The sequence below is a fragment of the Heptranchias perlo genome, chromosome 35 (genome assembly GCF_035084215.1).
Source record: "Heptranchias perlo isolate sHepPer1 chromosome 35, sHepPer1.hap1, whole genome shotgun sequence".
NCBI lineage: Eukaryota > Metazoa > Chordata > Chondrichthyes > Hexanchiformes > Hexanchidae > Heptranchias > Heptranchias perlo.
Genome location: NC_090359.1, coordinates 9,916,491 through 9,940,704, shown reverse-complemented (window position 1 = coordinate 9,940,704; position 24,214 = coordinate 9,916,491). Strand labels below are relative to the sequence as shown.

Here is a 24,214-nt window from a genome sequence, read left to right as displayed (position 1 = left end):
GGCCCATATCCCTCGATACCCATCTTACCCATGTAACTGTCCAAATGCTTTTTAAAAGACAAAATTGTACCCGCCTCTACTACTGCCTCTGGCAGCTCGTTCCAGACACTCACCACCCTTTGAGTGAAAAAATTGCCCCTCTGGACCCTTTTGTATCTCTCCCCTCTCACCTTAAATCTATGCCCCCTCGTTATAGACTCCCCTAGCTTTGGGAAAAGATTTTGACTATCTACCTTATCTATGCCCCTCATTATTTTATAGACTTCTATAAGATCACCCCTTAACCTCCTACTCTCCAGGGAAAAAAGTCCCAGTCTGTCTAACCTCTCCCTATAAGTCAAACCATCAAGTCCCGGTAGCATCCTAGTAAATCTTTTCTGCACTCTTTCTAGTTTAATAATATCCTTTCTATAATAGGGTGACCAGAACTGTACACAGTATTCCAAGTGTGGCCTCACCAATGCCCTGTACAACTTCAACAAGACTGTTCTGACCAATGAAACCAAGCATGCCGAATGCCTTCTTCACCACCCTATCCACCTGTGACTCCACTTTCAAGGAGCTATGAACCTGTACTCCTAGATCTCTTTGTTCTATAACTCTCCCCAACGCCCTACCATTAACGGAGTAAGTCCTGGCCCGATTCGATCTACCAAAATGCATCACCTCACATTTATCTAAATTAAACTCCATCTGCCATTCATCGGCCCACTGGCCCAATTTATCAAGATCCCGTTGCAATCCTAGATAACCTTCTTCATTGTCCACAATGCCACCAATCTTGGTGTCATCTGCAAACTTACTAACTATGCCTCCTAAATTCTCATCCAAATCATTAATATAAATAACAAATAACAGCGGACCCAGCACCGATCCCTGAGGCACACCGCTGGTCACAGGCCTCCAGTTTGAAAAACAACCCTCTACAACCACCTGTCTTCTGTCGTCAAGCCAATTTTGTATCCAATTGGCTACCTCACCTTGGATCCCGTGAGATTTAACCTTATGTAACAACCTACCATGCGGTACCTTGTCAAAGGCTTTGCTGAAGTCCATGTAGACCACGTCCACTGCACAGCCCTCATCTATCTTCTTGGTTACCCCTTCAAAAAACTCAATCAAATTCGTGAGACATGATTTTCCTCTCACAAAACCATGCTGACTGTTCCTAATTAGTCCCTGCCTCTCCAAATGCCTGTAGATCCTGTCCCTCAGAATACCCTCTAACAACTTACCCACTACAGATGTCAGGCTCACCGGTCTGTAGTTCCCAGGCTTTTCCCTGCCACCCTTCTTAAACAAAGGCACAACATTTGCTACCCTCCAATCTTCAGGCACCTCACCTGTAGCGGTGGATGATTCAAATATCTCTGCTGGGGGACCCGTAATTTCCTCCCTAACCTCCCATAACGTCCTGGGATACATTTCATCAGGTCCCGGAGATTTATCTACCTTGATGCGCGTTAAGGCTTCCAGCACCTCCCTCTCTGTAATATGTACACTCCTTAAGACATCACTATTTATTTCCCCAAGTTCCCTAACATCCATGCCTTTCTCAACCGTAAATACCGATGTGAAATATTCATTCAGGATCTCACCCATCTCTTGTGGCTCCGCACATAGATGACCTTGTTGATCCTTAAGAGGCCCTACTCTCTCCCTAGTTACTCTTTTGCCCTTTATGTATTTGTAGAAGCTCTTTGGATTCTCCTTTGCCTTTTCTGCCAAAGCAATCTCATGTCCCCTTTTTGCCCTCCTGATTTCTCTCTTATCTCTACTCCGGCAATCTCTATACTCTTCAAGGGATCCACTTGATCCCAGCTGCCTATGCATGTCATATGCCTCCTTCTTCTTTTTGACTAGGGCCTCAATCTCCCGAGTCATCCAAGGTTCCCTACTTCTACCAGCCTTGCCCTTCACTTTATAAGGAATGTGCTTACCCTGAACCCTGGTTAACACACTTTTGAAAGCCTCCCACTTACCAGATGTCCCTTTGCCTGCCAACAGACTCTCCCAATCAACTTCTGAAAGTTCCTGTCTAATACCATCAAAATTGGCCTTTCCCCAATTTAGAATTTTAACTTTTGGGCCAGACCTATCCTTCTCCGTAGCTATCTTAAAACTAATAGAATTATGATCACTGGTCCCAAAGTGATCCCTCACTAACACTTCTGTCACCTGCCCTTCCTTATTTCCCAAGAGGAGGTCAAGTTTTGCCCCCTCTCTCGTCGGGCCATCCACATACTGAATGAGAAATTCCTCCTGAATACACTCAACAAATTTCTCTCCATCCAAGCCCCTAATGCTATGGCTGTCCCAGTCAATGTTGGGAAAGTTAAAGTCCCCTACTATTACCACCCTATTTTTCTTGCAGCTGTCTGTAATCTCCTTACATATTTGCTCCTCAATTTCCCGTTGACTATTTGGGGGTCTGTAGTACAATCCTATCAAAGTGATCTCTCCCTTCTTATTTTTCAGTTCTACCCATATAGACTCAGTGGGCGAACCCTCGGATATATCCCCTCTCACTACTGCAGTGATGTTCTCCCTAATCAAGAACGCAACTCCCCCTCCTCTCTTACCTCCTGCTCTATCTTTCCTATAGCATCTGTACCCTGGAACATTGAGCTGCCAGTCCTGCCCCTCCCTTAGCCATGTTTCAGTAATAGCTATAACATCCCAGTCCCATGTACCCATCCATGCCCTGAGTTCATCTGCCTTGCCCATCAGACTTCTTGCATTGAAATAAATGCAGTTTAATCTAGACTTCCCTTGGTCTTTGCCCTGCTTTCTCAGACCATCTGTCCGGTCATGTTCTGTACACTCTCCCTTACTGCCTTTTGTTTCTGTCACCACTTTATTTCCCACTGACTTCCTGCATCGGTTCCCATCCCCCTGCCATATTAGTTTAAATCCTCCCCAACAGCACTAGCAAACACTCCCCCTAGGACATTGGTTCCAGTCCTGCCCAGATGCAGACCGTCCAATTTGTACTGGTCCCACCTCCCCTAGAACCGGTTCCAATGTCCCAGGAATTTGAATCCCTCCCTCTTGCACCATCTCTCAAGCCACGTATTCATCCTAGCTATCCTGTCATTCCTACTCTGACTAGCCCGTGGCACTGGTAGCAATCCTGAGATTACTACCCTTGAGGTCCTACTCTTTAGTTTAACTCCTAACTCCCTAAATTCAGCTTGTAGGACCTCATCCTGTTTTTTACCTATATCGTTGGTGCCTATATGCACCACGACAACTGGCTGTTCACCCTCCCCCTCCAGAATGTCCTGCAGCCGCTCCGAGACATCCTTGACCCTTGCACCAGGGAGGCAACATACCATCCTGGAGTCTCGGTTGCGTCCGCAGAAACGCCTGTCTATTCCCCTTACAATCGAGTCCCCTATCACTATAGCTCTGCCACTCTTTTTCCTGCCCTCCTGTGCAGCAGAGCCAGCCACGGTGCCATGAACCTGGCCACTGCCACCTTCCCCTGGTGAGCCATCTCCCCCAACAGTATCCAAAACGGTATACCTGTTTTGGAGGGAGATGACCGCAGGGGACCCCTGCACTGCCTTCCTACTCTTCCTCTGTCTGTTGGTCACCCATTCACTATCTCCCTCAGTAATTTTTATCTGTGGTGTGACCAACTCACTGAACGTGCTATCCACGACTTTCTCAGCATCGCGGATGCTCCAAAGTGAGTCCATCCGCAGCTCCAGAGCCGTCAAGCGGTCAAACAATAGCTGCAGCTGGACACACTTCCCGCAGGTGAAGGAATCAGGGATACAGGAAGGATCCCTGAATTCCCACATCCCACAAGAGGAACATGACACGGCTGTGGGATCTCCTGCCATGACTTAACCCTTAAGTTAGCTTAACAACAACTACAATGTCAAGAGAAAAAAAGGAAAGAAAAACTACTTACCACTCCCTTTAAGGAGTTTACTCCTTTAAATTGTTCTTAATTTAGTGAATGTTAACTGCACTAGGGACCTTGATTCACTAAAAAAAATGCTACTTCCTATAAGACCTGCAGACCTTCCCTTTCTTTTTACTTTAGTTACTGTAGATAAGTAGAAATACTCACCTGAACCTACTCACCAATCAGGTGCCTCCCCTGTGTCGCGTCCCGATCTGATTCCTGACGTCACTTCGAACTCGGTCGCAGCTCCCTCTGAAATCCCGCCTTTTATCGGACGCTCCCTCCGCTCAGCTCGGCTCCTCTCAGCTGTTCTCAGCGCTCTGAAATCCCGCCTTTTGATGCAATACAATATTGGAAAATGTGAGGTTCTGCACTTTGGCAGGAAAAATCAGAGAGCAAGTTATTATCTTAATGGCGAGAAACTGGAAAATACTGCAGTACAAAGGGATCTGGGGGTCCTAGTGCAAGAAAATCAAAAAGTTAGTTTGCAGGTGCAGCAGGTGATCAAGAAGGCCAACGGAATGTTGGCTTTTATTGCTAGGGGGATAGAATATAAAAACAGGGAGGTATTGCTGCAGTTATATAAGGTATTGGTGAGACCGCACCTGGAATACTGCATACAGTTTTGGTCTCCATACTTAAGAAAAGACATACTTGCTCTCGAGGCAGTACAAAGAAGGTTCACTCGGTTAATCCCGGGGATGAGGGGGTGGACATATGAGGAGAGGTTGAGTAGATTGGGACTCTACTCATTGGAGTTCAGAAGAATGAGAGGCGATCTTATTGAAACATATAAGATTGTGAAGGGGCTTGATCGGGTGGATGCGGTCAGGATGTTCCCAAGGATGGGTGAAACTAGAACTAGGGGGCATAATCTTAGAATAAGGGGCTGCTCTTTCAAAACTGAGATGAGGAGAAACTTCTTCACTCAGAGGGTAGTAGGTCTGTGGAATTTGCTGCCCCAGGAAGCTGTGGAAGCGACATCATTAAATAAATTTAAAACAGAAATAGACAGTTTCCTAGAAGTAAAGGGAATTAGGGGTTACGGGGAGCGGGCAGGAAATTGGACATGAATTTAGATTTGAGGTTAGGATCAGATCAGCCATGATCTTATTGAATGGCGGAGCAGGCTCGAGGGGCCGATTGGCCTACTCCTGCTCCTATTTCTTATGTTCTTATGTTCTTATGACAGGGGAGAGGGCGCGCTGGACAGGGGAGAGGGCGCGCTGGACAGGGGAGAGGGCGCGCTGGACAGGGGAGAGGGCGCGCTGGACAGGGGAGAGGGCGCGCTGGACAGGGGAGAGGGTGCGCTGGACATCCCTTGAAGGGCAACTATTACAAGAGAGAAAGTAACCTAGATATGAGATGAACTCGGAAAGTGACAATGTTCCTTGGTGGGTGAGAAGCAGATCTAGATGAATAAGGTGGTGTTGGAGACAGATGTGAAGATAAGCCAGATGAGTGAGGATGTGATGTGCACAGCTAGGAAGATCAACCAGACAAGGGAGAGCGTGAACTTGGCTTTTGAGAAATTGTAATAGAAACGTAATGGGTCAGAATTTACTGCCCAAATAACGGTGAGGCTGATGATGCTCACCATTATTTATGCATTTTTTTTTGTTCATTCATGGGATCTGGGCGTCGCTGGCAAGGCCGGCATTTATTGCCCATCCCTAATTGCCCTTGAGAAGGTGGTGGTGAGCCACCTTCTTGAACTGCTGCAGTCCGTGTGGTGAAGGTTCTCCCACAGTGCTGTTAGGGAGGGAGTTCCAGGATTTTGACCCAGCGATGATGAAGGAACGGCGATATATTTCCATGTCGGGATGGTGTGTGACTTGGAGGGGAACATGCAGTTGGTGTTGTTCCCATGTACCTGCTGCCCTTGTCCTTCTAGGTGGTCGAGGTTGTGGGTTTGGGAGGTGCTGTCGAAGAATCCTTGGCGAGTTGCTGCAGTGCATCCTGTGGATGGTACACACTGCAGCCACTGTGCGCCGGTGGTGGAGAGAGTGAATGTTCAAGGTGGTGGATGGGGTGCCAATCAAGCGGGCTGCTTTGTCCTGGATAGCGTCGAGCTTCTTGAGTGTTGTTGGAGCTGCACTCATCCATCACACTCCTGACTTGTGCTTTGTCGATGGTGGAAAGGCTGTGGGGAGTCAGGAGGTGATTCACTTACCGCAGAATACCCAGCCTCTGACCTGCTCTCGTAGCCACAGTATTTATGTGGCTGGTCCAGTTAAGTTTCTGGTCAATGGTGACCCCCAGGATGTTGATGGTGGGGGAATCAGCGATGGTAATGCCGTTGAATGTCAAGGGGAGGTGGTTAGACTCTCTCTTGTTGGAGATGGTCTGGCACTTATCTGGCGCGAATGTTACTTGCCACTTATCAGCCCAAGCCTGGATGTTGTCCAGGTCTTGCTGCATGCGGACACGGACTGCTTCATTATCTGAAGGGTTGCGAATGGAACTGAACACTGTGCAATCATCAGCGAACATCCCCATTTCTGACCTTATGATGGATGGAAGGTCAGTGATGAAGCAACTGAAGATGGTTGGGCCTTGGACACTGCCCTGAAGAACTCCTGCAGCAATGTCCTGGGGCTGAGATGATTGGCCTCCAACAACCACTGCCATCTTCCTTTGTAAACAACTTTACAACACCAAGTTGTGCTAGGTATGACTCCAGCCACTGGAGATTTTTCCTCCGATTCCCATTGACATCAATTTTACTCGGGCTCCTTGGTGCCACACTCGGTCAAATGCTGCCTTGATGTCAAGGGAGGGCAGTCACTCTCACCTCACCTCTGGAATTCAGCTCTTTTGTCCATGTTTGGACCAAGGCTGTAATGAGGTCTGGAGCCGAGTGGTCCTGGTGGAACCCAAACTGAGCATCGGTGAGCAGGTTATTGGTGAGTAAGTGCCACTTGATAGCACTGTCGACGACACCTTCCATCACTCATCCATAAATCGCACGGCAATTTCAGGCGAGGGGCAGATGCGTGGTTAAATGGGAAAATCGGGGAGTTGCTGTCCGAGATGCGCCGCTCCACCGTTGACTTCACGAAACAGAATCTCGCTGTCTGACTCACTGTTCAAATACATTGAACAGTGTGAAGTTCCTGTATTTGTGTGGGTGATAGGAACTAAACTCACCACAGAAAGTTAGGGCTTGTCCATTTCAGTCTAAGTACCGATTTTAATGGTGTGATAAATCTTAATTACTGCCAAACAATCTCTCTGGCACTGAAAATTAACTTTCACCAGTGTGGAGTCTCAGTCCTTCAGCTTTTAATTGTTGGAGATTATTTTTAAAAAAGTTAAATTAAAACTTTTTGTTTTAATTTTTCTTTCTGTCTCTTTTTTCTCTCTCTTAATTCAATCTTTCATTTCCCTCTCTTGATTTCACTTTCTGTAACTGATTTGACATTGAATTCATTATTCTCACTTACATTTCCTGGTTCAGACTCTGCACTGTTCATTAACGATGCTTTAATCACAGTTGCTTGTCCTGTTCACAGAGATCCCAGATGCCCTGTCGAGGGCGCCACACTGTTTGGCTCTCTCACTTACAGCAACTTGCTGTACAAAAGCTCATGGAAACTGAACGGGCACAGGCAAGTCCAATGAACGATGGGCGCCGTTTGTTCACTGGCTACAGTGAATTGTGGCCCATTACGGTGAACTGGGAAGGGGAGAAGGTGACTGAGGCAGGTAAAGAGGTTAAGCAGAGAGGACAGAAGGTGAACTACGCCGGGTGGGGTGGGTTAAAATCGCCCCTTTTCAACTTGCTGCCCGAGCATAAAACTGGGATTGTGAATCGGCACCAATTATAGAAACCTCCTGATTTCCATTTCCACCGATTTCAGATTTACCCCCCGAGGGGCAAATTGAAAATGTCCCTCAATATCTCGAAGTCTGGGGGGTCATTTTAAATTTCAGCGATGATGTAAAATGGCCGGGAGTATAATGGGCGGTGGATCTGATATCACCCGTTTTACACCATCGCTAAAAGTTAAAATTACCCGTGAGCTTTACTTTCCAAACAGAACAAGCCCAGTATCCCCGGCATTCCTGAAAAACATAAACTCCTCACACACAAATACTACAACTGTCCTTCATCAAATTCCCTGTCTCTCAATACGGGACAGAACATTTCCTGATTACCAAATCCATGGCCTTAAAATGATAAATTCAGTGTAAAATTGTGCTCCTTTCTTCCTTTTTATATAAATGTTTTGTGATTTTGTGTCATCAACAAATTAAATTTGTTGCTAATTAGTTTTTTGCTCTTGAAAGTTTTCCAAACTCCTTTGATTTAAATGATCAGCCCAGAGCCGTGTACATTCCAGTGCTTTTGTTCCATTTTTTCATTCGCCAAATAATTTCTCATTTTAGATACCAAGAAACCTGCCTCCTGGAAGGTGCCGGCGATAGTCCTTCTGGTCATCTGCTTTGTTCTAATTGCAGCAATTGTTTCACAAATAACAACTGGTTAGTAAAATTGATTTTATTATTTTTCTCTTCATCACTTTTTCCGAACTTGTCCTGGTTCACGTTGGTGACCCAAAGGGGGAGGAGGGATCATTAGAGCTGTCTGTCCAATCAAAATAATCCCAGGAAATGTACAACACATGTTAGATACAGAGTAAAGCTCCCTCTGTACTGTCCCATCAAACACTCCCAGGGGCAGATACAGCACGGGTTAGATACAGAGTAAAGCTCCCTCCATACTGTCCCATCAAACACACCACAGGGGCAGATACAGCACGGGTTAGATACAGAGTAAAGCTCCCTCTGTACTGTCCCATCAAACACTCCCAGGGGCAGATACAGCACGGGTTAGATACAGAGTAAAGCTCTCTCTACACTGTCCATTCAACACTCCCAGGGGCAGGTACAGCACGGGTTAGATACAGAGTAAAGCTCCCTCTAAACTGTCCCATCAACCACTCCCGGGGCAGGTACAGCATGGGTTAGATACAGAGTAAAGCTCCCTCTGTACTGTCCCATCAAACACTCCCAGGGGCAGATACAGCACGGGTTAGATACAGAGTAAAGCTCTCTCTACACTGTCCATTCAACACTCCCAGGGGCAGGTACAGCACGGGTTAGATACAGAGTAAAGCTCCCTCTAAACTGTCCCATCAAACACTCCCAGGGCAGGTACAGCATGGGTTAGATACAGAGTAAAGCTCCCTCTACACTGTCCCATCAAACACTCCCAGGGGCAGGTACAGCATGGGTTAGATACAGAGTAAAGCTCCCTCTAAACTGTCCCATCAAACACTCCCAGGGCAGGTACAGCATGGGTTAGATACAGAGTAAAGCTCCCTCTAAACTGTCCCATCAAACACTCCCAGGGCAGATACAGCACGGGTTAGATACAGAGTAAAGCTCCCTCTACACTGTCCCATCAAACACTCCTCGCTCAGCTGCAGCATACATTCGATCCAGACAGTTTCACTGTGAAATGCGACCCGGACTGATACACTTCAGATTTAATATGGAATAAATTTCCTCAACAATCGTTCCTAATCAGGTAGAGCAGGGGTTAAATGCAGATTATCATTTTCATTACAGTGTCCCAAAAAGCAGGTTGGAAGCAATGTAAAGTCTTGAGATACAGTTTTTCCCCACAATATTTCACAACTCTTGCTATCGTATTTTTGAAGTCCACTGGTGCCTGTCAGTATTTGTAGTTTTATATAATTTCTAAGGATTTCAGAAGCAGTGCAACAATATATCACCAGCCGTGTTTTATAGTTTATCCCAGGTTACTTGTTTATTTCACATTAATTGTAAGGAATCTTACAACACCAGGTTATAGTCCAACAAATTTATTTTAAAATCACAAGCTTTCGGAGATTATCTCCTTCGTCAGATGAATGAATGAAAAGGTTCTCAAATCGCATATCTTATACTATGTTGGGACAGCATCACACCAATCAAAAGGTGTCGTTGTTATTCAAACAGGCCAGTCACGGATAACAGCACGTCCCAGTACACTAGATATACATTGTGTCGATTACACAGGCAGGCAGAAAGAAACTCAAAATGGCAGAGAGAGAGAGAGAGAATTTTAAAAAACATATAATTTTTTTCCCCCTTTTTGCTGGTGGGGTTACGTGTAGCGTGACATGAACCCAAGATCCCGGTTGAGGCCGTCCTCATGGGTGTGGAACTTGGCTATCAACTTCTGTTCGACGATTTTGCGTTGTCGTGTGTCTCGAAGGCCGCCTTGGAGAACGCTTACCCGAAGATCGGTGGCTGAATGTCCTTGACGTTCTCCAAGGCGGCCTTCGAGATACACGACAACGCAAAATCGTCGAGCAGAAGTTGATAGCCAAGTTCCACACCCATGAGGACGGCCTCAACCGGGATCTTGGGTTCATGTCACGCTACACGTAACCCCACCAGCAAAAAGGGGGAAAAAAATTATATGTTTTTAAAAATTCTCTCTCTCTCTCTCTCTGCCATTTTGAGTTTCTTTCTGCCTGCCTGTGTAATCGACACAATGTATATCTAGTGTACTGGGACGTGCTGTTCTCCGTGACTGGCCTGTTTGAATAACAACGACACCTTTTGATTGGTGTGATGCTGTCCCAACATAGTATAAGATATGCGATTTGAGAACCTTTTCATTCATTCATCTGACGAAGGAGATAATCTCCAAAAGCTTGTGATTTTAAAATAAATTTGTTGGACTATAACCTGGTGTTGTAAGATTCCTTACATTTGTCCACCCCAGTCCATCACCGGCATCTCCACATCATCACATTAATTGTGTGTTATTCTTTTCACGTTGTAAAGAGTTTCTCTTATTTTAAGGATATTTCACCCGCAAGGAACTTGAGACGACATTTACGACCCTGGAGAAACTGAACCACAATTTTACACACCTCCAGGAAAAATATACACAACTTTGGATAAGGTTTTGTGATCAGAATCGTGCTCCGGGTATGTATAATAATTATTCATATTTCAGGAATCTATTCATCCATCCACCTATTTATATAACCACCCACTCATCCATGTCCCCACCGATTCATTCCATTATCCATATAAACACACTCATCCATCCATTTGGTTATTTATTTATCTGTATATCTATCTAAAACAATTTGCATTTAAAAAACACCTTTAATGTAGTAAAATGTCCCAAGGTGTTTAGTTCCACCCTCGGAGGTGAAATTAAACTTCAGTTTGTGCAGATAAACAGGCCGTAGAGGATTGGCCGCCCGCCCCCTATTGAAGTCCACAGAAGGGAAATCGGGCGTGTGTATAACGGGCGGTCGATCCGCTCCCGTCAGTCGCACCCCCCGCCCTGGTTTAATTTTACCCTCTATGTATCCATTCTCTGTCTTTCTCATATCCTTTTATCTATCCAACTAGCAATCCATCAATTTGTCTATTTATTCATCTCTGTTTGTGTTTCGATCTGCCCATCTATTTCTCTCTCTATCCATCCCTCTATATAATCCAATTATTTCTCTATCTCTGGTGAAATATGCCAACAAAATCTGTTGTCTTACAGAGTGTGATGAGATCTTTTGTCCGAAGGAATGGAAGTTTTTTAATGGAAGTTGTTACTTTTTTTCAACTGAACGACGAAATTGGACTGAAAGTGCGAATTATTGCAGTGGGAACAAATCCCATCTTGTGGTGATCACTAGTCAAGAGGAACAGGTGAGAGTTCATCGTACCGTGAGAATATAATATCACTTTAATTAGACCAATGATTATGGGGTAGATATTTCGATCCTGCACTCGTCATTAAATAAATGGATGAAGAACTGTGTGCAGAGGAGCAAAGAAGTGGAATTTCCCCCCCCCGGGGTAGATTTTGTCTTCACCACCTGAGGGGTATCGGGCGGTGTCAATAACGGGCGCTCGATCTGCAATGCCAATTCTATGGGACTGGCGGCAGGTCAGATATCACCCCGTAGACTCCCCCGGCATGGTGAGGTATAAATTCGGCGCAGCAGTAGCGCAAAACGGGCGAGAGAGAATCGGCCGCCCATTTTATACTCCACCTGATTTTCATTTTCATTGACTTCAATGGCGGTGGATGGAACGGGTGGGGGGGTGAAATGGGCGGCCGATTTACTATCACTCGGTTTATGCCACAGTGCAAGATGAATTTATACCCCATATTTCCATACTCCCAACAGATTAACTATCAGATTTCCTGTAGGAAACAGACAATGCTGGAATGCTGGAAATACTGAGCAAGTCAGGCAACATCTGTGGAGAAAGAAACAGATCGTTTCAGGTCGAAGACCTTTCCTGTAGGACTGTACAAAACCAAGTTAAGAGTTCCAGTGTAACACACGGTCGCCACAGTTTCATTCATACACACACAGGTCAGACACACACAGGTCAGACACACACAGGTCAGTTTCGAACAAACCAATGAGAGGATGCTAGCAGGAGCCCATTCTCTTCTAAAGAGAAGACCATTCCGATGTGCACTCTATCTGCCACTGTCTCTATTTCTACCTCCTTTTCTATCTCTGCCTCTCTCTGCGTTGTAACTATTCTTTTGTCTTCTATTGTTACAATATATTTACAGTTATTCATCTCTTCTTCCTCTTACCTCGATGCCCCGTACATTCTCCCCACCCCTGCTCTATGAATCTGCTCTGCATTTAAATCCAGGGTCATCACCTCCTTGTGGTCACGCTCATTAACCCCAAGATCTAAAACTGTGGACTTCTTAGCTCTCTCCATATTTTAGGTGCCAGCCTTAGCTCAGAGTTAGCACAATCACCTTGGAGTCGAAAGGTCATGGGTTTAAGTCCCACTCCAGAGATGTGAGCACGGAATCCAGTCTGATACTCCAATACAGTACTGAGGGAGTGTTGCACTGTCAGAGGTAACGGCTTTCGGATGAGACATTAAACCAGAGGAGAACTGAAAATGGCCATAAGAGGGGCAAAGAGAGTGTATGAGAATAGATTAGCGGGAAACATAAAAAGGAACTCAAAAGTCTTTTATAAACATATAGATACTAAAAGGGCAGTCAAAGGAAAGGTAGGGCCGATTAGGGACCAAAAAGTAGATCCTCTTGTGGAGGCAAAGGGCATGGCTGAGGTATGAAGTTGATACTTTGCGTCTGTCTTCACTAAAGAAGATGCTGCCAATGTCACGGTAAAGAGGAAGTAGTAGAGAAATCGGATAGGATAAAAATAGATAAAGAGGAGGTGCTAAAAAGGTTGACAGCGCTGAAAGTAGGAAAGTCACCCGGTCCGGATGGGATGCATCCTAGATTGCTGAGAGAAGTAAGGGTAGAGAAGCTGAGGCTTTGGCCACAATCTTCCAATCCTCCTTAGATATAAGAGTGGTGTCAGAGGACTGGAGGATTGCAAATGTTACATGTCTGTTCAAAAGAGGGGCGAGGGATAATCCTGGTAACTGCAGCCAGTCAGCCTAACGACAGTGGTGGGTAAACCTTTAAAGACAATAAACCAAGAAAAAATTAACAGTCACTTGGAAAAATATGGGTTAATAAATGACAGCCAGCGTGGATTTGTAAAGATAAATCGTGTTTGACTCACTTGATTGAGTTCTTTGATGAAGTAACGGAGAGGGTTGATGAGGGTAGTGCGGTTGATATTGTGTAAATGGACTTTCAAATGCTGTTTGTTAAGTACCACATGATAGACTTGTTAACAAAATTGAAGTCCATGGGATTAAAGGGGCAGTGGCTGCGCAGATACAAAATTGGCTTGGGGACAGAAGGCAGAGAGTCGTGGATAACGGTTGTTTTTCAGACTGGCGGGAAGTATACAGTGGTGTACCCTTGGCCAGGAAAATTCTATCGATCTCAGATTTAAAATTATTCATTGAGCTAGCATCTACTGCTTTTTGTGGGAGAGAGTTCCACACTTCTCCACCCTTTCTATGAAGAAGTGTTTCGAACTTCTCTCCTGAATGGCCGTGCTCTGGTTTTAAGGTTCTGTCCCCTTGTCCTGGACTCTCCCACCAGCGGAAAAAGTTTCTCTCTATCTACCCTATCCTTTCAAATCCGAAAAACCTCAATCACATCACCCCTTAACCTTCTATATTCCAGGGAATACAAGCCTAGTGTCTGTAATCTCTCCTCATAATGTAATCCTTGGAGCCCTGGTAACATTCTGGTGAATCTACGCTGCACCCCTTCCAAGGCCAATATATTCTTTCTTAGATGTGGTGCCGAGAACTGTGCACAGTGCTCCAGATGTGGTCTAACCAGGGCTTTTATAGCTGTAGCAAAACTTCCTCCCTTTTATATTCTAGCCATCCAGTTATAAAGGCTGACATTCCATTATCATTTATGATTTTTTTTTTACCTGACCGCGACATTTTAGTGATCTGTGCACATGGACACCTGAATCTCTTTGAACCTCCACTGTTCCTAGATTTTCACCATTTTAAAAAGTACTCGGATCAATCCTTTCTTGGTCCAAAATGGATGACCTCACATTTTCCTGCGTTGAAATCCATCTGCCACAGTTTTGCCCACTCACTTAATCAATCAATGTCTTTGTAATTTTAAGCTCCCCTCTACACTAATAACTATGCCACCAATCTTTGTGTCATCGGCAAACTCGAATGTATGGCTCTCTATTGTGTTATCCAAGTCATTAATAAAATAGTGAATATTTGAGGCCCCAGCACAGATCCTTGTGGGACACCACGAGTCACTTTCTTCCAATTCTAGTACATACCCATTATTCCTACACTCTGTCTTCGACTGCCGAACCAATCCCCTAACCAGGTCAATTATTTGCCTTCAATTCCATGAATTTTAATTTTAGCTAACAGTCTCTTATGTGGAACCTTATCAAATGCCTTCTGGAAGTCCATATAACCCACATCCATAAACATTCCCCTGTCTACTACTTCAGTTACTTCCTCAAAAAATTCAGTTACCTTTATTACACATGAGCTACCCTTTATAAATTCATGTTGGCTCTCCCTAATCAGCTCAATTTCTCTAAGTGTTCAGTCAATCTGTCATTAGTTAATTATATATTCCAATAACTTCCCCACAACAGATGTTAGACTAACAGGTCTATTATTTCCTGATTTCTCTCTCTCTCACCTTTCTTAAATAATGGAGCTACATTTGCAATTTTTCAATCTAAAGGGACAATTCCTGAATTGAGAGAGTTTTGGAAGATCACGGCTAAAGCATCTGCAATTTCCCCACCTACTTCCTTTAAAACCCTGGGGTGGAAACCATCAGAACTTGGGGATTTGTCAGCCTTTAGTGCCATTATATTTTCCAATACTGTTTTCTTGCTTATGTTAACTTTAGTGAGTTCCAGTCCTTGACTTATTATTAGTTTCCCTGGAATGTCAGGTATATTATCCTCTTCCTCTACTGTGAAGACTGACACAAAGTAACCATTTGACAAGTCTGCCATTTCCTTATTTTCATTTGCAATATTACCCACATCTGTTTTTAAAGGACTCACATTACCCTTGACTACCCTTTTTCTTGTAATATAGTTGTAAAATCTTTTTGTGTTAATCTTGTTACCCTTAAAGTTTCTTTTCATATTCCATTTTTGCGGCTCTTACTATCTTTTTTGTCTTCCTTTGCTGTTCTTTATATTTCTCCCAGTCCCCTGGATCTACACTATTGTTTACACTTTTGTACGCTCCCTCCTTTAGAATTATCTTATCTCTCACCTCTTTTGTCCACCATGGCTGTTTTATTTGGGAAGTAGAGCTCTTGCCCCTTATGAGTATACTCTACTTGTGTATTAAGCTGAATTATTTTTTGAACAACTCCCACTGTTCATCGGTAGTTTTACCTGATAACACTTTCGACAAGTTTTCTGCCGTCAGTCTCCGTCTCATCCCTTTGAAGTTAGCAAAATCTAGAATCTTAGTAATTGTGTTACATTTCTCCTTCTCAAACGTAACATTGAATTCGATCATATTACGATCCCCCGTCAGATAAATTTTCCATTACTGTTAGATTATTAACATACTAAATCTAGTAAGTCCTGCCCTCTAGAACACATTGTTCCAGAAAACTCTCTTGAATGCACTCTAAAAATTCACGACCTTTCTGACTTGAGCTGCTCTGCTCTTCCCAATCAATATGAAAATTAAAGTCTCCCATTAAAACAACTCTGCTTTTGCGACCATGCCTCTCTAATCTCTGAATTAATACATTCTACCACTTCATTGCCGCTGTCAGGATGCCTGTAGACAACTCCCATTATAGCTTTAAGTCCTCTCTGATTCCTCAATCCTTTTTGAGACTGGGATTGTTCTTCTCAGAGCAGAGAAGGTTAAGGGGAGATTTATTAGAAGTGTTCAAAATCATGCAGGGTTTTTATACAGTAAACAAGGAGAAACTATTTCCAGTGGCAGAACGAGATTTAAAGTAATTGGCAAAAGAGCCACAGGGGAGATGAGGAGAAATTGTTTTAAACAGCGAGTTGTTATGATCTGGAATGCACTGCCTGAAAGGGTGGTGGAAGCAGACTCAATAATAACTTTCAAAAGAGAGTTGGATAAATACTTGAAGGGGAAAAATTTGCAGAGCGATGGGGAAAGGGCAGGGGAATGGGACGAATTGGATAGCTCTTTCAAAGGCACAATGGACCAAATGGCCTTCTTCTGTGCTGTATCATTCTATGATGCTATGAAACCAAGGCTCTATCTGCCCTCTCAGGTGGGTGTAAAAGATCCCATGGCACTATTCGAAGAAGAGCAGGGGAGATCTTCCGGCATCCTGGCTATTACTTATTCTCAACCAACATCACTAAACCAGTTGATCTGGTCATTATCTAATTACTGTGGTGTCCTGCTGTGCTCAAACTAGCTGCTGCGTTTCCCCTCATTTCAAAAGTCACTAATCTTTAAATGTACTTAATTGGCTGTGAAATGTTTTGGTGCGTCCTGAGGTCGTGAAAGGCGTTGTATAAATGCAAGGTCTTTCTTTATTTAGGAACATAAGAACATAACAATAAGGAGCAGGAGTAGGCCATACGGCCCCTCGAGCCTGCTCCGTCATTCAATCAGATCATGGCTGATCATTGACCTCAACTCCTCTTTCCTGCCCGATCCCCATATCCCTTGATTCCCCCAAATTGCAAAAATCTATCTCTCTCATCCTTGAATACACTCAATGACACAGCATCCACAGCCCTCTGTGGTCGAGAATTCCAAAGATTCACAACTCTGAGTGAAGAAATTCCTCCTCATCTCAGTCTTAAATGGCCGACCACTTATCCTGAGACCATGCCCCCTAGTTCTAGAATCTCCAGCCAGGGGAAACAGCCTCTCAGCATCGACCCTATCAAGCCCCCTCAGAATCTTATATGTTTCACTGAGATCACCTCTCATTCTTCTAAACTCCAGAGAATATAGGCCCATTCTACTCAATCTCTCCTCATAGAACATCCCTCTCATCCCAGGAATCAATCTGGTGAACCTTCGTTGCGCTGCCTTTAAGGCAAGTATATCCTTCCTTAGATAAGGAGACCAAAACTGTACACAGTACTCCAGGTGTGGTCCCACCAAAGCCCTATACAATTGCAGTAAGACTTCCTTACTCTTGTACTCCAGCTCCCTTGCAATAAAGGCCAACATGCCATTTGCCGTCCTAATTGCTTGTTGTACCTGCATGTTAACTTGGTGTTTCTTGTACGAGGACACCCAAATCTCTCTGAACACCAACATTTAATAGTATCTCACCATTTAAAAAATATTCTGTTGTTCCATTCTTCCGACCAAAGTGAATAACCTCACATTTCCCCACGTTATACTCCATCTGCCACCATCTTGCCCGCTCATTTAACCTGTCTATAATCCCTTTCCTCCTCACCGCTTACTTTCCCACCAGCTTTGTATCGTCAGCAAACCTGGATACATTACGCTCGATCCCTGGATACATTACGCTCGATCCCTTCATTTAAGTCATTAATATAGTTTGTAAATAGCTGAGGCCCAAAACTGATCCTTGTGGCACCTCATTAATTACAGCCTGCCAATCTGAAAATGACCCGTTTATCCCTACTCTCTGTTTTCTGTCCATTAACCAACCCCATGAGCCCTGACCTTGCGTAAGAACCTTTTATGTGGCACCTTATCAAATGTCTTTTGAAAATCCAAATATACGACATGCACTGGTTCCCCTTTATCGACCCTGCTAGTTACATCCTCAAAAAACTCTAATAGATTTCTCAAACATGATTTCCCTTTCATAAAACCATGTTGACTCGGCCTAATCATATAATGATTTTCTCAGTGCCCTGTTACCACTTCCTCAATAATGGATTCCAGCATTTTCCCGATGACTGATGTCAGTCTAACTGGCCTGTAGTTCCCTGTTTTCTCTCTCCCTCCTTTCTTGAACAGCGGGGTTACTTTCCTTTCTTTCTTTTTTCTCTTCCTCCTACAATCAACATATTTTTAAAAAACAAGTTAAACATCACATACTCACTGTTATTTAATTGCCTTGTCTCCTTCCTTATTGTCTATAACCATTGAGCAGTGTTACACAATAAGCACTGACCCTGCTCCTAGTTTTTCAATTAATAATAATCTTACAAGCTGTGTAATATTTTCACATTCCCTGAAGGATTTTGTTAAGGGCGGATATTATGCACATTGGATTGGATTGACGGACGAGGAAAAGGAAGGCACCTGGCAATGGGTGGATGGTGCAGGCCCGCTCTCTGAACCTGAGTGAGTACTGAGAGGTGTGAGTGAATGGAGGGGACGCAGAACAATATTCCCGGGAAACTGGGTGGTGAGACCTCGGCTCAGTGATCTTCGGAGCTCGACCTCAAATCCAATCAGATTCCCGGGATAAAATCCCGTGTGTTTGTCGGTTCTAATGTTCACTGTGTGATTAGTCTGCACAGTCTGACTGTACAAGGAACAGTCTGGGCTTCATTTTAACTTCAGGCGATAGTGTAAAACGGGCGATATCGGATCGGCCGCCCGTTCTACACCTCCCACCATTTTCCTTTCCAATTGTCTTTGTGAAAATGTTAAAATTAGCCCCTGGGCCGGGGGTGGGGCCTGAAAAACCATTCTGGGCTGAATGTTCACTTTTACCGTCGGGATAAAACGGGCGGGAGCGAATCGGCCGGTGGTTTTACATTCTGTAGGATTTTAATCTCCACTCACTTCGATGGGAACGACTATCGAGCGGAATGTCAGCCGGGCGGCGGATCTCCTGTCACCCGTTTACCGTCGGGCGGGAAGAATGAAAATGAACCGCACAGCGTGTAGTTCCCGACTGAATTATCAACTGCAGTAGGAAATGATAAAAGGATATTTAACTCTTCACTACCGAACACTATAACCCGTGCACTATTTTACCTGTAACACCCGCGCCCCCGCGGCCCGCGCACTACCGTACCCCCGCGGCCCGCGCTCCACCGTACCCCCGCGGCCCGCGCACGACCGTGCCCCCGCGGCCCGCGCTCCACCGTACCCCCGCGGCCCGCGCAGTACCGTACCCCCGCGGCCCGCGCTCCACCGTACCCCCGCGGCCCGCGCTCCACCGTACCCCCGCGGCCCGCGCACTACCGTACCCCCGCGGCCCGCGCTCTCCCGTGCCCCCGCGGCCCGCGCTCCACCGTACCCCCGCGGCCCGCGCTCTCCCGTGCCCCCGCGGCCCGCGCTCCACCGTACCCCCGCGGCCCGCGCTCTCCCGTGCCCCCGCGGCCCGCGCTCCACCGTACCCCCGCGGCCCGCGGTCCACCGTACCCCCGCGGCCCGCGCTCTCCCGTACCCCCGCGGCCCGCGCACTACCGTACCCCCGCGGCCCGCGCTCTACCGTACCCCCGCGGCCCGCGCTCCACCGTACCCCCGCGGCCCGCGCACTACCGTACCCCCGCGGCCCGCGCACTACCGTACCCCCGCGGCCCGCGCTCCACCGTACCCCCACGGCCCGCGCTCCGCCGTACCCCCACGGCCCGCGCTCCGCCGCGCCCCCACGGCCCACGCTCCACCGTACCCCCGCGGCCCGCGCTCCACCGTACCCCCGCGGCCCGCGCTCCACCGTACCCCCACGGCCCGCGCTCCACCGTACCCCCACGGCCCGCGCTCTGCCGCGCCCCCGCAGCCCGCGCTCCACCGTACCCCCGCGGCCCGCGCTCTCCCGTGCCCCCACGGCCCGCGCTCTACCATATTCTATAACCACTGTAACTTATAAGTTGAGTAGCGTGGGAGAGCGGACCTGAGCGGGAGGCCCAGGAAACGCTCCCTATTAAAGGCTGAAATCAAAACCAAAAACTAATGGAGGAGTGAGGCCACGGGACAGCGGGCAGGTGGTTGGTTGGTGAGTGTTGCCGCTTTTTTTGCTCTCTGATCTCGGGCAGTCGTTCAAACCAAGAGCTTGGAAACTATAACTCGCTGTTATTTTATTAAATTCAGAACTTAAACTAGATAAACTAACTGTTAATAGAACTAACAATATCGAGTGAATAAAGACTTTATCTAATTAACGATATAAATCAAGGTTAGAGAGAGATGGCAGGACAGGTGGTGGTTTGTCGTCACTGCAGTATGTGGGAGTTGGTGGAGACCAGCAAGATCCTGAGCAACCACATCTGCAGTAAGTGTTCACAACTCGAGGAACTTCGGCTCAGAGTTGTTGAGCTGGAGTCTGAGCTGCAAACATTGCGATGCATCAGGGAGGGGGAGAGTTATCTGGACACTTTGATCCAAGAGGCAGTCATACCCCTTAGTTTAGATCATAGTTTAGATTTGGTCAGTGGTCAGGGACAGGAGGATGTGACTGTGAGTCAGGCAGGTATGGGGACCCAGGGTGTAGTGAGGGAGGAGCCTCAGCCCTTGACCTTGTCCAAGAGGTGCGAGATACTTGCTACCTGTGTGAATGAGAAGAAAGACTGTGGGGAGGATGGGCAAACTGACCACGGCACCGTGGTACAGGAGGCCATTCAAGCGGGGGGAGTAAAAAGGAATGTGGTAGTGGTGGGGATTAGTATAGTCAGGGGGATGGCGACTGTTCTCTGCAGCCGCAACCGGGACCCCGAAGGCTGAGCTGTCCACCCGGTGCCAGGGTTAAGGATATCTCCTCGTGTCTGGAGAAGAACTTGGAGCATGAGGGGAGGATCCAGCTGTTGTGGTCCACGTGGGAACCAACAACATAGGTAGAACTGGGAATGAGGTTCTGCTGAGGGAGTTTGAGGAGCTCGGGTCCAAATTAATAAGCAGAAGCTCAAAGGTAATAATCTCTGGATTACTACCTGAGCCACACGCAAATTGGCAGAAGGTCGAACAATTCAGAGAGTTAAATGCGTGGCTCAAAGAGTGATGTGGGAGACAGGGGTTTCAATTCATGGGGCACTGGCACCAGTACTGGGAACAGAGGGAGCTATTCCATTGGAATGGGCTCCACTTAAACCGGGCTGGGACCAGTGTCCTGGCGAATCGAATAACTAGGGCGGTAGATAGGGCTTTAAACTAAAAAGTTGCAGGGGGGCGGGATGGTTTCAGGAAAGGGTAAATTTATAAATCTAAAGAGAAAAGTCAGGTGTTGCGATTTGCCTAAAGATAAGCAGAGTGTGTCAGGAAGAGACAGAGAGTTTTGAGGTAATAATGCGTCAGTGAATAAGGTCACATCAGAGTAAAAAGTTAAAAAGTTAAAATTAAAGACGATTCATTTGAATGCATGAAGCATTCGTAACAAGATAGACGAATTAATGGCACAAATAGAGATAAATGGGTTTGATAATGGCCATTACTGAGACGTGGTTGCAAGGTGACCCAGGTTGGGAAATAAATATTCCGGGTACTTGACTTTTGGAAAAGAGAAACAAAATGGAAAAGTTGTGGGGTGGGGTAGCCCTGATAATAAAGGATGACATTAAGATAGCAGTGAGAAAGGATCTTGGCTCGGAAAATCAGGAAGTAGAATCAGTATGGGTGGAGATAAGAAATAACAAGCTGCAGAAAATATTGGTGGGAGTTGTTTATAGGCCCCGCTACAGTAGTTATACTGTTGGACAAAATATTAATCAAGAAATGAGAGGAGCTTGTAACAAAGGTAAAGCAATAATCGGGGGGACTTTATAATCTCAATGTGGATTGGGCAAATCAAATTGGCAAAAGTAATTTGGAGGACTAGCTCATGGAATGCATTCGAGACGGTTTCCTAGAACAATACTTGGTGGAATCAACCAGGGAACAGGCTATTTTAGATCTTGTCTTGTGTAATGGGCCAGGGTTAATTAGTAATCTCATTGTAAGGGATCCTCTGTGGCAGAGTGATCATAATATGATAGAATTTCACATTTAGTTCCAGAGTGATGAACTCAAGTCTGAAACTGAAGTCTTAAACTTAAACAAAGCCAATTAAATAGGTATGAGGGGTGAGTTGGCTCAGGTTACTTGGGAAATTAGATTAAAAGATATGATGGTACATCAACAATGGCGGACATTTAAAGAAATATTTCATAATTCTCAACAAATATACATTCTATTGAGGAATAAAAACTCCATGGGAAAAGTGATCTGTCCATGGCTAACTAAAGTTAAGGATAGTAATAGATTAAAAGAAGAAGCCTATGATGTTGCGAAGAAGCGTAGTAAGCCTGAGGATTGGGAGAGTTATAGAAATCAGCAAAGGATGAGCAAAAAAATTGATAAAGAGGGAGAAAATCGAATATGAGAGTAAATTAGCAAATAATATAAAAACAATTGTAAGAGCTTCTACAAGTATATAAAAAGAAAGAGAGTAGCAAAAGTAAACGTGAGTCCCTTAGAGGGTGAGGCAGGAGAAATTATAATGGGGAATAAGGAAATGGCAGAGACGTTAAATAAATATTTTGTATCTGTCTTCACAGTAGAAGTCACAAAAAAACCCCAGAAATAGTGGGAAACCAAGGGTCTAATGAGATTGAGGAATTTAAGGTAATTAATATTAATAAAGAAAAAGTACTGGAGAAATTAATGGGACTAAAAGACATCAAATCCCCTGGACCTGATGGCCTATATTTTGTGTTCTAAAAGAGGTGGCTGCAGAGATCATGAATGCATTGGTTCTGATCTTCCAAAATTCCCTAGATTCGAGAACGGTCCTCTTGGATTGGAAGGTAGCAAATGTAACACCACTATTCAAGAAAGGAGGGAGTGAGAAAACTGGGATCTACAGGCCAGTTAGCCTGACATCAGTGGTCAGGATAATGCTGGAATCTATTATTAAGGAAGTGGTAACAGGGCACTTAGAAAATCATAATATGATTAAGCAGAGTCAACATGATTTTATGAAAGGGAAATCGTGTTTGACAAATTTATTGGAGTTTTTTGAGGATGTAGCCAGCAGGGTAGATAAAGGGGAACCAGTAGATGTCGTATATTTGGATTTTCTAAAGAAATTTGATAAGGTGCCACACAAAAGATTGTTGCAAGACGAGGGCTCATGGGGTTGGGGGTAGTACATTAGCATGGATAGAGGATTAGTTAACGGACATAAAACAAAGAGTAGGAATAAACGGATCATTTTCAGGTTGGCAGGCTGTAACTAGTGCTGCATAATCACTAACATACCGTTAACTCCCATACTTCAGTACCCTAGAACCCCTACATTACCGTACTCTTATAACCACTACAAGGCCATACCCTATAACCTCTGCACTAACATATACAGGTTATAGGGTACCTACAGAACCGTACCCTATAACCCCTACACTACCATACCCTATCAACCTATATCCTCTAAACTACTGTACCATATAACCCCTAAACTACCGTACCCTATAATCCAGACACTACCATACCTTATAACCCTTAATCCTGTGTTGACCGGAAGTCACCGGTTAACGGTTTTGGCTTAGTACACAGAGGAAGAGTCAATTCTCTCTTAATTCTCAATTTGCTTTATTATCGTTATTAGATCATGTACATACCGCTTATACGTCTAGTTAGATATAGGTATGCAGTTTACAGCAGGTTATATAGTTTTATACTCAAACTAGGATTCCCTGACTAACACTCCCTGAGTATTAGGATTTAAAAGCACACCCACTAGGTTTCTCTGACAAACACTCCCTGAGTGGTCACAGAATAGAAAGGATATTATATTACCCGGAAAGGAGAGATACTGCTGGCCAGGCAATTCTCTCTCTCACTCCCGACATCGTCTCTACGTCCCTGACGTAGGGTCCCTACTTCCACGATGGTCAGTCTCCGGAGTCTCCCTCACAAACAAACTGCGACCAAGCCAGCAATTCTTCAGTTTTATTCCCAAGTCTGTCTTTTCGAAAGATGCTGTCTTCTCTGGTTGGCTCAAAGTTGCTGGAGTGATCGATGTCA

The 24,214-nt window shown here is 45.3% G+C and overlaps 1 protein-coding gene across 3 annotated transcripts in view; it reads left to right on the top strand.

Moving 5' to 3' along the window:
• Positions 1 to 24,214, top strand: part of LOC137302343 (CD209 antigen-like protein C) — a 47,681-nt gene that overhangs the window by 21,557 nt on the left and 1,910 nt on the right. For 2 of the 3 annotated variants that reach the window (XM_067971978.1, XM_067971979.1), the window contains 4 exons: positions 8,312 to 8,407; positions 10,745 to 10,873; positions 11,451 to 11,602; positions 18,504 to 18,610. In XM_067971978.1, the coding sequence (XP_067828079.1) occupies positions 8,312 to 8,407; positions 10,745 to 10,873; positions 11,451 to 11,602; positions 18,504 to 18,610 (484 nt within the window). The remainder of the gene's footprint in view (positions 1 to 8,311; positions 8,408 to 10,744; positions 10,874 to 11,450; positions 11,603 to 18,503; positions 18,611 to 24,214) is intronic. The other variant, XM_067971980.1, reaches the window with a different exon arrangement.